General features: G+C 41.8%; 1 protein-coding gene across 1 annotated transcript in view; it reads right to left on the bottom strand.

Moving 5' to 3' along the window:
* PDCD6IP (programmed cell death 6 interacting protein) overlaps window positions 1-16,630 on the bottom strand; it is a 72,707-nt gene that overhangs the window by 55,552 nt on the left and 525 nt on the right. The window contains exon 2 of the mRNA XM_029938777.1: window positions 523-577. Within this exon, the coding sequence (XP_029794637.1) occupies window positions 523-577 (55 nt within the window). The remainder of the gene's footprint in view (window positions 1-522; window positions 578-16,630) is intronic.

Consider the following 16,630-nt stretch of genomic DNA (forward strand, 5'->3'; position numbering starts at 1 on the left):
TAAGTCTCTCAAACAAAACTGTGAGAAATCCTCAGCATTTTCAATATCTAGCCCTTAAGAGAAAGCAGATATTCTTAGAGTGGAACATTTAATAGTAACAGCACTTGCAACTTTACATGCAAATATAATTTCTCAATTTTTAAAATACATAAGCTGAGACTAATCCTGCAGTTCCCCTCTTTATTCTATATAACACAAAGGGAAGGACATCACAGATTATGTTAATCGGTCAACAGATCATACTGATATAAAACGAGGAACAAAAAATGCAGTCCAATGCTCCCCACAAGCCACTACGGAACAAGAGGGACAGGAAGAGAATTCCAAGAGACTCCTCTAGAAGACATGGATTCTCATCGGATGGGCTTACAAGCTTCTAATTTGTACCAAAAGGTCTTATAAAAACATAAAAATAGTGGAGAGACACCATTTATTTTAAAAAGTGATATCATGTGTGGGAAGAAATGGGTGTTTGCCATTATTATTATATAACTTTAAAACATATTAAAATTCATGACTTACTTGATTTTCAGAGAATGGGAATTTGGGTTCAATGGAACAAATCTGATCATAGTATCTAAAAAAAAAAAAGAAGAAAAAGAAAATTTATAATTACCAAAGCTAAATATTATATAAATTACATAAATACAACTAGTTTAAGAGTACACAAGAATTATTCGTGCTTACTTTGAGCAGCCCACAAATCAAATTCAGTCAGCCATTTTAAAGTTAAAAAACACAATCTTTTAATGTGTAAATCAGAATCTGAAATGCATGCAATAAAAAAAATTATGAACCAAAAACTCATATTCACCACCAAAAAAAAAAAAAGTATCAATTGTTATTGGCTAAAAGGAAACTAACATCTGTCCAGGGCTGTATTTCTTAAAATACTACTTCTTATTAAGGTAACTGTTTAATCATCGAGCAAATTAACATCTCTGACAAACTGCTATTTAAAAACAGGCTTACAAACTCTCCCCTATGCTTTGGATACCTCCACTTCTGTCCATCCCCACTGTCGCCCAGTTCATTAAAGCCTCCACCCTGCCCAGAAATAAACTCACAACTCTATGGTCAATTCTTCAACAATGGAGGCAAGAATATGCAATGGGAAAAAGACAATCTCTTCAACAAATGGTTTTGGAAAAACTGGACAGCAACAAAAGAATGAAATCAACCACTTTCTTATACCATACACAAAAACTCAAAATGGATTAAGGACCTAAAAAGTGAGACCTGAAACCATAAAAGTCCTAGAAGAGGGCATGGGCAGTAACTTGAAAAGATATATGCATTCCTATGTTTATTTAAACATTATTTACAGGGCGCCTGGGTGGCTCAGTTGGTTAAGCCTCCGACTTCGGCTCAGGTCAGATCTCACATTTGTGGGTTCGAGCCCCACGTCGGGCTCTGTGCTGACAGCTAGCTCAGAGCCTGGAGCCTACTTCCAGTTCTGTGTCTCCTTCTCTCTCTGCCCCTCCCCCTCTCATGCTCTGTCTCTCTCTGTCTCAAAAATAAATTTTAAAAAACATTAAAAAAATTAAACATTATTTACAGTAGCCAAATTACGGAAGCAGCCCAAGTGTCCATCAATAGATGAATGGATAAAGATGTGGTGTGTGTGTGTGTATATATTTCTCAGCCATACAAAAGAATGAAATCTTGCCAGTTACAATGACATGGATGGAGCTACAGTGTACAATGGTAAATGAAATATGTCTGAGAAAGACAAATAACATGTAATTTCACTCATACATGGAATTTAAGAAACAAAACAAATGAGCCAAGGAAAAAAAAAGAGAGAAACCAAGAAACAGACTCTTAATTACAGACAATAAACTGATGGTTATGGAGGGAAAGGGGACTGGGTGAAACAGGTGATGGGGATGAAGGAGTGCACTTGTTGTGATGAGCACTGGGTGATGGGTAGAATTGTTGAATCACTATATTGTACACCTGAAACTAACACTGTATGTTAACTGGAATTAAAGTATTAAAAAAAAATCAAGTGCACTCTTTCTTAATCCCCTTCACCTACTTCACCCATTTCTTCACCTACCTACCCTCCGATAACCATCAGTTTGTTCTCTACAGTTAAGAGTCTGCTTTCTGGTTGTCTCTTTTTTTTTTTTTTTCCATTTATTTTGGGGTTTTTTTTCTTAAATGTTTATTTTTGAGAGAAAGAGAGTGAGTGGAGGAGGAGCAGAGAGAGAGGGGGACAGAGGATCTGAGGCAGGCTTTGCACTGAGAGCAGAGAGCCCGCTGCGGGGCTCAAATTCACAAACTCTGAGATCATGACCTGAGCCGAAGTCAGATACTTAACTGAGCCACACAGGTGGTGCCTCTCATTTATTTTGTTTCTGAAATTTATTATTCTGTTTCTTAAATATCTTAAATTATTGCCCATGCTCTCTTCTAGGATTGTATGGTTTTGGGTCTCACATTTAGGCCCTTCATCCATTTTGAATTTACTTTTGTATATGGTGTAAGAAAGTGGTCCAGTAATATTCCACTGTACACACATACCACATTTTCTTGTCCATTCATCTATCTATGGAAAGTTGGGTTATTTTTCAGATCTCGGCTATTGTAAATAACGCTGCAATAAACATAGGCGTGCACGTATCTTTTCAAATTAGTGTTTTCGTTTTCTCTGGGCAAATACCCAGTACCGGAATTACAGGATCATATGGCAGGTCCATCTTTAATTTTTTGAGAAACCTCCACCTTGTCTTCCACAGTGGCTGCACCAGTTTGCATTAACACCAACAGTGCACAAAGGTTTCCTTTTTCTCCATAGCCTGGCAAATACCTGCCATTTCTTCTGTTTTTATTTTAGCCATTCTGGCAGGTAGGAGGTGATATCCCACTGTGGTTTTGATCTGCGTTTCCCTGATAAAGAGTGATATGGGTCTTCTTTTCATGTATCTGTTGGTCATCTTGTCTTGCTTGGAAGAATGTTCGTGTCTTCTGCCCATTTTTAATTGGATTATTTGTTTTGGGGTGTTGAGATTAAAAGTTCTTTATACATCTGGATACTAACCCCTCATCAGATAACACTGTCTGCAAGTACCTTCTCCCGCTCCGTGGGTTGCCTTCTAGTTTCACTGATTGTTTCCTTCGCTGTGTAGAACCTTTTTATTTAATGCAGTCCCAATAGTTTGTCTTTGTTTTTGTTTCCTTTGCTTCTGCAGACCTATCTAAAAAAAGTTGTCACAGCCATATGCCAGAGAAGTTACAGCTTGTGTTCTCTCCTAGGATTTTTATGATTTCAGGTCCATGTTTAGGTCATTAATCCATTTTGAGTTTATTTTTGTATATGGTACAAGTGGTCCAGTTTTCCCAACTCCATTTGTTGAAGAGACTTTTTCCCACTTTTCTTTCCTGTTTTGTTGAAGATTAATTAATCATATGTAATTGTGGGTTCATTTCCAGGTTTTCTATTCTGTTCTATTCCTCTATGTGTCTATTTTTATGCCAGTACCAACTATTTTGATCACTACAGCTTTGTAATATAACTTAAATCCAGTATTCTAATGCTTCCAGCTTTGCTTTTCTTTTTCAAGATTGCTTTGGCTGTTTGTTTAGGGTCTTTTTGGTTTCATACAAATGTTAGGATTATTTGTTCTAGTTCTATTTAAAAATGCTGCTGGTATTTTGATAAGAATTGCATTAAATGTTTAGATTGCTTTGGGTAGTATAGATACTTTAACACTATTTATTCTTCCAATCCATGAACATGGAATGTCTCCATTTGTGTTATCTTCAATTTCTTTCATCAGTGTTTTATACATTTCAGAGTACAAATCTTTCATCTCTTTGGTTTAGGTTTATTCCTACATATCTTATTATTTTTGGTGCAATTGTAAATGGGATTGTTTCCTTCATTTCTCTTTCTGGTATCCTGCCATCTGCAAATAAAGTTTTACTTCTTCCTTACCAATCTGGATGCCTACTGTATCTTTTTGTTGCCTGACTGCTGTGTGTGTCTAGGATCTCCAATACTATGTTGAATAAAAGTGATAAGAGTCGCCATCCTCGCTGTGTTCCTGATCTGAAGGGAAACGTTCAGTTTTTCCCCACTGAGAGTACATCTATCTTGATAAGCACTGAGTACAGAAATGCTGAATCACTATACTGTACACTTGAAACTAATATAACACTGTATGTTCCAAACTGGAATTAAAGCTTAAAAGAACTTCCACCCTCCCTTTAAAGTAGACTAATCAAAGAGTCTCCTGGAGTCATTTCTCATTCTTTGCAATCTGTTCTCCACACGGCAGCCGCAACGATCATCACACACAGAGCAGTCTTCTCCCTCATCACGCGGACCTTTGGGTGAACATGCGGGACGGGGGTTATCCAAGGCGAGGCCTTCTAACTGGCCTCGAATCTTTCCTCCTTCCCTTATCACCTCCCCTCCTCCCCACCTTCATCAGGACTGTCATTCCAATGACTGTTTCTGAGGCCAATCTTTCGGGGGGGAGGGGCAACATGTGTGAGACCAAGTTTCTGGCTGACATGGCCATAGGTTTTTGGTAACAAACAGGAAGAACTGAGCAATTAAGTAAATAAAATGAAGATAATGGACACTAATTTCTAACTATCAGAGAAAGGAGTTACAAATACAGGAAGAGAAATGGCTAGAATAAATTCTGTAGTTTTTGCTTGAAATTGAGAGTTATCAGTGTGATTTTTTAATATAGTGGAGAAATCCAGGGGCATCTGGGTGGCTCAGTTGGACATCTGACTTCGGCTCAGGTCATGATCTCATGGTTCATAGGGTCAAGCCCCGCTGTCAGTGCTGAGCCTGTTTCGGATCCTGCGTTTCCCTCTGTCTCTGTCTCTCTACCCCTATCTGCTCCCTCCTGCAATTTTTCCTCTCTCTCTCTCTCTCTCTCAAACACAAATAAAAAAACATATATATATATATGGAGAAATACAAAACTAGGTATAAACGCATGTATGAGTGTATTTCCTACACATATACGCTGAGAGGGCCTAGAAGCAGTAACACCTCGATAGCATAAGCACATCTAGAGCCCGGATGAATAATTCTCTGCTTTAGGAGCCAACGTTCCTTCAAGAAACTCTATGGCTGAGACGGAGAAAATTCAAGAGTCAAGCGTAAAACATATTGCTATGTCAGATTATTAAGGAAGTACTCAAAAAATGAGGATGTGTCAAAAAGACATAAGAAATAGCTTTAAGGGGCTCCTGCTAGCCAAGTCCAGAAAAAATTAAATGAAATAAGCATATCATAACCCACTGAGAAAAATAAGAACACCAATTTGAAGCAAATAAAATAAAGAGATGAACAGGAAATGCACTACCCTACTGTACAATGTCAACTCCTAACACTAGAAGCTGTAACAGAGTTAGAAAAATCACCATGTCACCTTTCACATTAAAATATGTTTCAAGTAAGATACATTGATAGGGCTAACACAAGAAAGTTTGTTGGAAACAGGGTATTACAAAGATTCAAAGTATCTCCCCACAAAGTACTAATTAGTTCAACATACTCATTAACTGCAAGGTCAAGAAACCCAGCAGACATTGTCTTGATCAAATCATGAAAGTTAAACACAGGGGACAAATCAACATCAAGTCCTTCCTGAGAGGCACAAAAACAAAAACAAAACCAGCTGTACTTGGTAGTACTACTGCCCCAAATGCGTAACTCCTAAGAAAAAGTAAGGCAAACCCTTAGGGAGAGAGGAGAGACAGACTACAAAGTAACTAGCCTATACTCCTTAAAAGTGTCAAGGCTGTGAAACACAAAAACTGTGCAACTGTTCCAGACTGAAGGAGACTAAAGAGCCAGTTAAATGCAACACAGGATCCTGGATTAGATCCTGAGCCTGTAAAAAAAAAAAAAAAAAAGTATTGGGAGAATTAGCAAAATTTAAATGCATTTTATGGATTAAATGGTAATATTTGTTTAATGTTAATTTCCTGATTTTGAAGATTGTGCTGTGATTATGTAGAATATTCTTGTACTTAAAAAATGAACTCCAAAAAGAAAAAAATGAACTCTGAATGATTAAATGTTGAAACCCTTTAATGGGTTCCTATCATGCTTAAAATTTCATCCAAAATTTCTGACAAGGTCTGGCATTATCCAGTCATTATTCAACTCTCCGACCTCATCTGAGAATATTCACTACACAGTCTATTCATTAGTCCACGCTCTCTCCTGGCTCAGGGCCTCCACTGTTTTTTTCCCCTGGACATTTCTCCTATCACAATGTCCCACTTTTCTTGTAAAGGCTGATACACCGTCAAAAGAGCCTTCCCTCATTCATTCATTCATCCACTCATTCAAAAAACACACACTGAGAATTTACAATGCACCAAACACAGTTCTAGAACATAGAAATTCAGCAGTAAATAAGCATTTAAACTTTTGAGCCCTTGTAAAGCTTACTTTTAGAGGAGGGGAGACAAAATAGATAAGTAAAACTATAGGGCAGGAGACAGTGATAAGTGCTATGGAGACAAAGTAAGAAGAGTGAGCTGCTGTTCAGGCTGAGGAGACTGCAGTCTTCAGTCACTACGTGTGATAACTTGACTATACAGGAGAAAGTACAAAATGTAATACCACAAAGAGAGAAGGTAGGAGGGAGGCGATGTGATGAGGCAGGCAGGTGAGTGAGATGAAAGCATTACCAGTCAAGGGAAGATCAACTACCACAAAGCAGAGACAAGAGTATTGCCCCAAGGGGCGCCTGGGTGGCTCAGTCAGTTAAGCGTCCGGCTTCAGCTCAGGTCATGATCTCACGGTTCGTGAGTTCGAGCCCCGCGTAGGGCTCTGTGCTGACAGCTGGAGCCTGCTTCTGATTCTGTGTCTCCCTCTCTCTCTCTCTGCCCCACCCCTGCTCATGCTGTCTCTCTCTGTCTCTCAAAAATAAAAAGCATCTTAAAAAAAATTTTTTTAAAGAGTATGCCCCAAATATCCTGCCAGGGCTAGGAGGCCAATATGGTCACAGAGCAAGCACAGGAGAAAACAGTAGAAGACAAAATTAAAAAAGTAATGATGCCTTGAACACAACTATAAGACTTCTGGCTTCTACTATATGGAAACAGAGGGGAACCATCAGAGTTTGGACAAAAGAATAACATGAGCTCATCTGTGTTCAGTCACCGACCAGGGCGACCATGCGGAAAACTGACCTGAAGTTGTGCAAGAGCAAAAGAGAGATCCATGCGGAAGCTATTCTGGTGATCTGTGAGGACAAGTGGTAGCATGAACAAGGGTGTTCCACCGCGGTGGCAGAAGTGATGAGGACAGTCCACCTAACTCCCGTTCTAAATTAGTTCCCCTCTCTCTTTATAATCTTGGGCTTCCAAACTTGTCCTTCATAGAACTTAGCACGGCTTATAATACACTCACTTATGGAATTATGTACGGCATCTTTTTTCTCATAGCACTCTAACCTCCATGAGAGCAGAGAGTGGGTCTGTTTGCTCTTCTATTGCTAGCCCCAAACATATCAGTAAATTACAAACTTTTAAAAAGTGTTTCTTTTTATCCCTGAAAAGTAAAACCCAAGATTCTGTTTTGTCAATCAACAGGAACTGCCAAAGAACATGCCCATAAAGAGATAGTAGCCAAATACCAAGGGCCAGAGACAACAGAAGGCAGATGTGCCTGAAGGTATACGCAAGAACCAGTAATGAGGCGGCTATGGCTGCAGAGCAGGGATTTATAGAAACTTTTTCTGAGAAGGGATATTGTAGGCTTTGCCAAGCAAAAGGCAAAATCAAGGATACTATGAGCAAGCACAGGAGAAAATAGTAGAATCGGTCTTTCTATAACAAGAAAGAAAACTCCTGCCTCCCCTGTATCCTTTTGACCTGACTTGGGCTACTGCAGCCGGTGGGTGGGCACACTAGGTACACAGCTGTCCAACTGTCATTAGCTAGATCCTTCCTTCTCCAAGGAAGAGTACCTGGTCCGACTGAGAGGGCCCCAGGGGAGGGAGTAGGCATTAGACAACCCAGTCACCTTCACTCCCTGCTGGTGACACCCAAATCCCAGCATGCCCTTCTCTTCCCCTGGAGAGCCCAGCCATCTCAACTTGGGCTGCTGGCTCAGCTGCTGGAGACAGGCAATCTGCTGAGTCACCAATTCCGTCTGAGATTCTATACTCACTGCCAAGTGGGGGTGGCACCAGAGCCAGCCCAGGCAGCAGTGAGGTGCAGCCAAAGGCCAGGGAGGCTGGCGCTGGGAATAAAAAGCATGATGGGCTGGATGGGAGCACTCCAGCGCTGGGAATTAAGGGGATGATGGGATAGAGGGGAGCACTCCAACGCTGGAAATGAAGGGGATGAGGGGACAGAGGGGCGCACTCCAGCACGGGGAATGAAGGGGATGATGGGATAGAGGGGCGCACTCCAGCACGGGGGGAATGAAGGGGATGATGGGATAGAGGGGAACACTCCAATGCTGGGAATGAAGGGGATGATGGGATAGAGGGGAGCACTCCAACACTGGGAACGAAGGGGATGACAGGATAGAGGGGTGTGCTCCAGCACGGGGAATGAAGAGGATGATGGGATAGAGGGGCGCACTCCAACACTGGGAATGAAGGGGATGACAGGACAGAGGGGCAGCTCCAGCATGGGGAATGAAGAGGATGATGGGATAGAGGGGCGCACTCCAACGCTGGGAATGAAGGGGATGATGGGATAGAGGGGAGCCCTCCAGCAAGGGGTTGGGGGGGGAATGAAGGGGATGACGGGATAGAGGGGAGCCCTCCAGCACGGGGATTGAAGGGGATGATGGGATAGAGGGGCGCACTCCAGCATGGGGAATGAAGGGGATGACGGGATAGAGGGGAGCACTCCAGTAGCTCTCCAAGGCTCAACAGCCCCAACCCACTCAGAGTGGTGGCTATAAACAATACAAAAATAGGCAGTTGAGCAGGCCTCAGCTTGCTGACAACTCTACAGTAAGCAAGAAAGGAAGTAGTAGAAGATAAAGCTACTTCCTCTGCAAATGGATCAGGAGGAGGGGAAAAAAAAGCTAAACAGAACGTTCTGAATTGTTTATACCTATCCTCTCTTCAAAGCTTTTGGGCTCAACTCTCAAAACATATTTGTGTAGGGAAAAGGTACATTTACAGCATAGACTGAAATGACTGGAAACCATGTGATGGGATCCTCAGTAAAACAGCTGTCTCAGGACAGGTCATATAATTTAAACTAAGAACTATGGGAGGACAGTCGTTGGAAATCAATAATATCTGACTCATACAAAGTCAACCCCAGCGGAAACCAACTAATGCTTTTCAAAGAGAGCAGCCATTGCTACCTGCAGTCACTACAGGCAAAATGCTATTCCTACAGCACCAAATACAGTGAACTACTCCTTCTATAGAGTTCCATCATACTACCCCTCGAAATTCAGCCTAAATCTCACTCAGGTCTCAAAATTCTCTAGAGAGGGAACGAGGGCAGAAACAAGAAAATCTCCCCACCTCTCTATCATTTAAATATGCTTTACTGTATCAGCAGACTCTAGCTTAGGGTGTATTTCTGACAAAGCAGACCGATGCTGCAAGTTTTCCACATGCAGGAAGAAGGGAAGCCAGCATGCTACACCAGAGGTTGGGCCAGGGGACGGCTGCAAAGGATCTGTACATACTTTTAATATCTAAGAAATACGTAATGTTTTGGGGCGCCTGGGCGGTCCAGTCAGTTAAGCAACCGACCTTGGCTCAGGTCATGATGTCACAGCTCATGGTGACAGCTCAGAGCCTGGGCCCTGTCTCAGATTCAGTGTCTCCCTCTCTCTCAGTTCCTCCCCCACTCACCCCTGTCTGTGTGTGTCTCTCTCTCAAAAAATAAACCTTAAAAAAACAATTAAAAACAAAAAGTTGAGGGGGAACACATGGAGACTGAGAACAATCAGGCCACACTAGCCAAAGTGACAGTGCGATGCAAATTCACGTAACCTACACAGCTGCGGTCAGGACTCGGCTGTGCGGCTCCCAACCACCAACCAGACAGAGCAACAAGAGAATCCAAAGAGCTGGATCACATATTGGTCAGAGTTAATAGATCCTTCCAGAACCCTGTTGTCATACTTCTTTCTTCACCCAATTTATCGCATAAAGACTCACTAATGAAGTGCTCCACAGCAGAGTTGAATTGGAACTACTAGTGGGACACTCAAGAGGTCTGGATCTTAGTTGAATTCTGCCACAAAGTCAGTTGTGTGGGCTTAAACCGCCTGCGCGCAAGACTCCTTACGTTTACACAGAACGAAGACAGTCCCAACGAGCTTCTGTATTTAGCACACAGTAGAAGTCACAACACAGAAAAGCAAATCGGATTTTGTCTTCCTTTGAATTCTGTCTATTCATCTCTGCAGAATAAAATTACTGAGTCAAATCAAGGCCTGCCAAGTACAGACACTCCTTGAGACCAAGGGCCAACTATTACATATCTCTACGTTCTCCACACTGTTTGGATAACAAATCTGTAGTAATGTCATTGGTGCCAAGATTACCTGACTGTCCTACTCCATCAGAATGTTAGCAACACTTGTGAAGTAAAATGGAACAGCGATATTTTCTTTTCCTGACTTATAAAAGACACTAGTGCTTAGAAAAAAATTCAGAAATCATGAGACTAGTTTCATCAACTTTATTTTCTACAAAGAAGAATGATACTACCATAAACCAACAAACTAAACATTATCCCATGAAAGTATAACAAAGTTAGAATTTTTACAAAAATATATATGACTTGAGTTAGGGAAAACAAAACTAAAATTACAAACTATTTAAAAGTAAATGTCAATAAAAATATTAATATCAAAACCAGCCAAAAGTAGAATGAGAAAAAGCATAACTCCTAAAATAACTGTATGAGAAAAACAAAATTGATGAAAAAAACGAATCACTCAATACAAAAAGGAAGAGAAAGCAAAAGGAAATGAATGACAAAAGCAGAAAACTAAAAGGAAAAAAAAACCACCACAGCCTTGGTTTTAATGCTTTTTTTTTTTTTGAGAGACAGAGACAGCGTGAGCAGGGGAAGGTCAGAGAGAGGGGGAGACACAGAATCTGAAACAGGCTCCAGACTCTGAGCTAGCTGTCAGCACAGAGTCCGACACGGGGCTCGAACCCACGAACCGTGAGATCTGACCTGAGCCGAAGCCGGATGCTTTAACTGACTGAGCCACCCAGGCGCCCCAAGCCTTGGTTTTAAAAAAAGAAAAAAATACCTTCAAACTCAGGAAATCTGATCCAAGGGGGAAATTACACATAACACATGCACATTAGGCATAAGAAAAAAATTACAACCACTGATTATGAAAAAAAACATTTTGCAAGAACTTCTGCAAAATGATCATAAAAACAATTAAGAAATAAAACATACATGTTAATATGCATAATGAAAAAAGGATAAACAACCAGAAAATGTAAAAAGTTCCTATAGATCAGTAAGGAAAAAAAACAAGCAACCCAGAAAACGGGCAAAGAAAAAGAATAGGCCCTTCACAGAAAAGGAAATTAAGTGACCAGTAAATATAAGATGCTCTACCTCAGAGAAATCAGGGCAACACGGTGGAAAACAAGGTACAATCTCTCATCCATTGTTTAGCAAAAAGCAATAATTTAAATTACTAACAGGGCGCCAGGTGGCTCAGTCAGTTGAGCATCTGACTCTTGATTTTGGCTCAGGTTATATTTCGAGGGTCCTGGGATTGAGCCGTACATCAGGCTCTGCACTGAGCATGGAGCCTGCTTAAGATAATCTCTTTCTCTCTCTCTTTCTCTCTGCCCTTCTCCCCCACTCAGGAGGCGTGCTCTCGCTCTCTAAAAAATTTAAAAAAAAAAAATTATTAACAAGCTCTTATCAGCAAGAATGCGGAGGAATAAAAAACTCACATATGGCTGTTGATGAGAATGTAAATTAATAAAACCACTTTGAGAGATGAAAATATAAACAACCCTCTTCCAGTTAACCAGAGATCTGAATAAACACCCTTCCGTTTCCCTCCCAAAATTCCACTAAAAAAAAAAAGAATGAAAAATGTTAAAGATGTAAATGCACGAGGACAAAGACAATGGGAAACGGCACACAACTTCTAAAACATGAGAAGTGAAGGAATGAAGCAGAGAGTGAAAGCTAAAAACCTAATCGCCTAGAGGAGAGGGAACTAACAAAGTAAAAGCCAAATCATGCTAGAGAAGCCAAAAAGAATCTGAATTAAGAAAGATGAGGTACCACTTAGTATGAAGAGAAGGTATGGATGAAAATCTTTGGAAGAAACCACTAGGCTCCCAGCTCCACTCTGAGAGCAATGTTAGGAATCGCAAACACAGCGAAAGTGGGGATCAAGCACAAATAAGCGGGGAGGAGGGGGTCTGGGAGGCTACGGCTGGGAGTGTTAAATGCCTGCATCATTCTCTCTCCTTCTTCCTTACTAAGAGAAGCCCAGATTTCAGCTGGGTATATGGCTGCCCTTAATAAAAATTCCTTTTTCTAGCCTGCCCTTCAGTGATGGGAACATACGTTAAAGGCCAGTAACATATGAGCAGGGTGTTGTGGGGCAGTTTCCAGGAAATATTCTGGTAACTGAGCCCTCTGCCTTTCTCTCTTCTTTCCTACGATCTGAAACTTGGGTATGACTGCTATCTGGGCCTTGAGAACAAGGACTCTAGGTTTCACAGAAGTTCTGATGAACTTTCCTGAACTACTACGCCAGCCTCAGATGACCAGAACTACCTATCAACTTTTTACACAGGAATGAAATCATATGTTAACTCCCTGATGACTTGAGCTACATACAGCTGAATCCAACCCTAATACAGGAGTCACACTCAACCAGATGACATAAAAGACTGCATATACACTGCTGAAATCCCCAACCTCCATTTCCCCTTGATCAAATTTCAGAAAGCTGACAACCTGGCTTTTTCATGGAAGTAGACCAGAAGCTTTCTCTCTTAAAAAAAAAAACAAAACAAAACAAACTAATTGCCACAAAAGACACAGAGATCTGAAGTTTCCCTCCCCCCCAAAAAAAGTGCCCCCCATCACCCTACAGTTTGCCAAGGCTCTTCTCATCAATTTTTAGTTAAAGCCATTTTGCAAAGGATGATGTCCATTCTCAATATTATAGTCATAAACATACATTTACGGAATTTTAATAGAGTTCTACAAGTTAGTAATGATAAAAGACAAGACCATCACTGGACCTCTACATGGTGCCATGAACCAGTTCTTACCAAACTAGCTTCTATTCTTTACAAATCAGCTCAAACCTTCCAATTCAAAAATTTCATTTAAAAGTTCATCAGGTTAAAACTATGTAAATTCATATTCACTGCACACAATTACCCAAGCATAATTATTAAAGTAAGGTATTCCAGGGCACCTGGGTGACTCAGTTGGTTAAGAACATCTGACTCGGTTTCAGCTCAGGTCATTCGTGATCTCAAGGTTCCTGAGTTTGAGCCCCACATTGGGCTCTGCACTGGCAGCACCAAGCCCACTTGGCATTCTCTCTCTCCCTTGATCTCTGCCCCTCCTCGACTTGCGTTGTCTCTACCAAAATAAATAAACTTTGAAATCATGAATAAATAAAAATAAACTAAGATATTCCAGGAGCACCTGGCTGGCTCAGTTGGTAGAGCATGTGACTCTTGATCTCAGGGTCATGAGTTCGAGCCCCATGTTGAGTATGGAGCCTACTTAAAAATAATAATTTTTTTAAATTATGATATTCCGCTTGCTTGATTGAATGAACATCTCACAACTGTTTGGTTTTCACAGCATATGTACCCAAGGAACTTTTATATCCACCTCTGTCATAAAATGTAATACACTGTAGTATATCTATTAGCTTATCCTAGCACACGAGAAGGGCAAGAAGTGAAAAAAATATAAGTTGTTGATTGAAAGGGCTAGAAGAGAATAATATAGAGATGACTGATGGAACACAGTTAATTTCAAAGCCATTATCTCTGCAACAACCCCAGTACCTCAGAATTGTTCTCACATTTACGCCTAAGAAAAGAAGGATTGAACAAATGATGAAGTTTTAAAAGTTCACTGCACAACCCTATCACAACCACTACCCAACTATTCCCTCTTGTATGTTAGTCTTTTTTTGGGGGGTTTTTTTTTGAGAGAGAGAGAATAAACAGGGGAGGGGCAGGACAGAGAGAGAGACAGAGACAGAGAGAGAGCAAGCATCCTAAACAGGCTCTATCTGCACTGTCAGTGAGGAGCCCGATGCAAGGCTTGAACTCACAAACCATGATATCATGACATGAGCTGAAATCAACAGTCAGATACCTATCTGACTGAGCCACCCAGGCCCCCCTCTTGTCTATCAGTCTTGAAACTATGCACCAGTTGCCCATGAAAACTCCAAGCTCCTTAAAAGTTGGGACCAAACAATATATTTAACAAGACTGTTATTATAGTATTAGTTACACCACATTCTATGCGTTCTTAATATTACTACTGGAAAATCCTCACTACATACTATTCTGGTCTACATAAATATCGCTTTGAAGGGGCACCTGGGTGGCTCAGACCCTTAAGCATCTGACTCTTTGTTTCCACTCAAGTAATGATCTCTAGTGTGGGAGATCAAACCCGGCATTCATGCTCTTCTCTGACAGCACAGAGCCTGCTCGGGATTCTCTCTCTCCCTCTCAGCCCCTCCTCCCCCTCTCAAAATAAATCGCTTTGGAGATGTTTTTTAAAGTCAGTTCTTTAAATAAAAAATGGCAAAGAATTCCTAGGTTACCTTAACAAAAGGCTCATACTAAGTATCAAACTAATGATCTTGGCAACCCAACATTCCTATCTTTAAAAATGACAGTAGGGGAGCCTGGGTGGCTCAGGTCGTTAAACATCGATCCTAGATTTCCGCTCAGGTCATGATCTCACTAAGTTTGAGACCCGAATGGAGCTCTGTGCTGACAGTACGGAGCCTGCTTGTGAGTCTGCCCCTCCCTTGCTTGAGGTCTCTCTCTCAAAATAAAAAAAGGACAGCAAATGGTCATAATCTCTAAGCCATCAACTCGGTATATTCAATATCCTCCTTTTTTTTCATAATATTTTATTGTCAAATTGTTTTCCATACAACACCCAGTGCTCTTCCCCTTAAGTGCCCTCCACCATCACCACCACCTCTTTTGCCCCCTCCACCTTCCCCCTCAACCCTCAGTTCATTCTCAGCATTCAATAGTCTCTCAAGTTTTGCATCCCTCTCTCACCCCAACTCTCTCTCCCTCCTCCGCTCCCCCTGGTTCTCCATTAGGTCTCTCCCATTTTCCTGCTAGACCTATGAGTGCAAACATATCCTCCTTTTGAGGAACCAGCCCTTCCCCAGTCCCTATTACTATCACTTTGATCCATCTGGGATGGAAAAGTTAAAAGGAGAGTGACTCACCCAAGGGCAAGCAAATTAGTAGATTTCCCATCATACATGGGCACAATCCAACCCAATTAGAGGCCTCCCAAGGACTTCGCCAGAGATCAGGAGAAAAGCACTCTCTATTACTTATGATGGACTACTGTAATTATAGTAGAGCTAGGGGAGGGAGGGAGGCACATCTCCCAACACGGGAACAAAACTCACTTAAAAGGGAATCATCACGGATGTAAGATGATGTCCAATGATGCTTAAAGCTAAAGAAGCACTATTCTTACACTTTTCAGATACCAGAACAAATAAACTAGTTGAATCCGGGCTTCTCCTCACATCTTAATACAGCAGTGTTTCCCCAGTGAGACTAGGAGAGTATGTTACGTCCAGGTAAGAAACCAGACCGTTCACAAGACGGGCCAAAGGACATTTTCAACTATGAAGTGCTATAAAAATGTTGTCATCCTACCCGAAAAACTACCACAAACGGAACCCTCATTAAATACAGCATGAGCTTGGGGACGGCTGGGGTCTCAGTTGGTTAAGCGTCCAAATCTCACGGTTTGTGAGTTCGAGCCCCGTGTCAGGCTCTGTGGTGACACCTCGGAGCCTGGAACCTGCTTCCAATTCTGTGTCTCCCTCTCTCTCTCTGCCCCTCCCCTGCTCCTGCTCTCTCCAAAATAAATAAACATTAAAAAAATTGTTTTAAGTACAGCATGACCTCAGTAAGCATTTGTTAGGATAACAAATTCACTCCCTTGGGCGCATGCCAGCTAGCGAACAAACTGACTTTAAAAGCAACCTCTCTTGAACGTTCGGCCACTCGAGTTTGATTTCACAGAATCGCAGCTCCTAACCCTGGGAATTCTCTGTCGCGACAACCATGAACTTAAAAAAGGGAGCTCGTTTCAAGAGAACATAACCCAGTAAGTACTAGACGTTCGCTCCGGCATCCCAAGTCCCCCACTTCCCCCAGGCAACTACTGTTAGGATATCCTCACCCGGCCAAGAAAGTTTTGCGGCGATGCAATCGCGGGAGAAGGGCGGTATCTCGGGGACCCCCCTCCAACAAGTGCGGGAAATTACTTGCGGGGAAACACCGACCGTCCCCGGTATCCGACGGCCCGGGTCCCCCGCGGACGTAGGACGGGGGCGGGCCGCGAGAGCAGGGAGGGCGGAGGCGGGGCCGCCTCGGCTCAGCAGGAAGGAATGCCGACCGCA

The sequence above is a fragment of the Suricata suricatta genome, chromosome 5 (genome assembly GCF_006229205.1).
Source record: "Suricata suricatta isolate VVHF042 chromosome 5, meerkat_22Aug2017_6uvM2_HiC, whole genome shotgun sequence".
Taxonomy (NCBI): Eukaryota; Metazoa; Chordata; class Mammalia; order Carnivora; family Herpestidae; genus Suricata; species Suricata suricatta.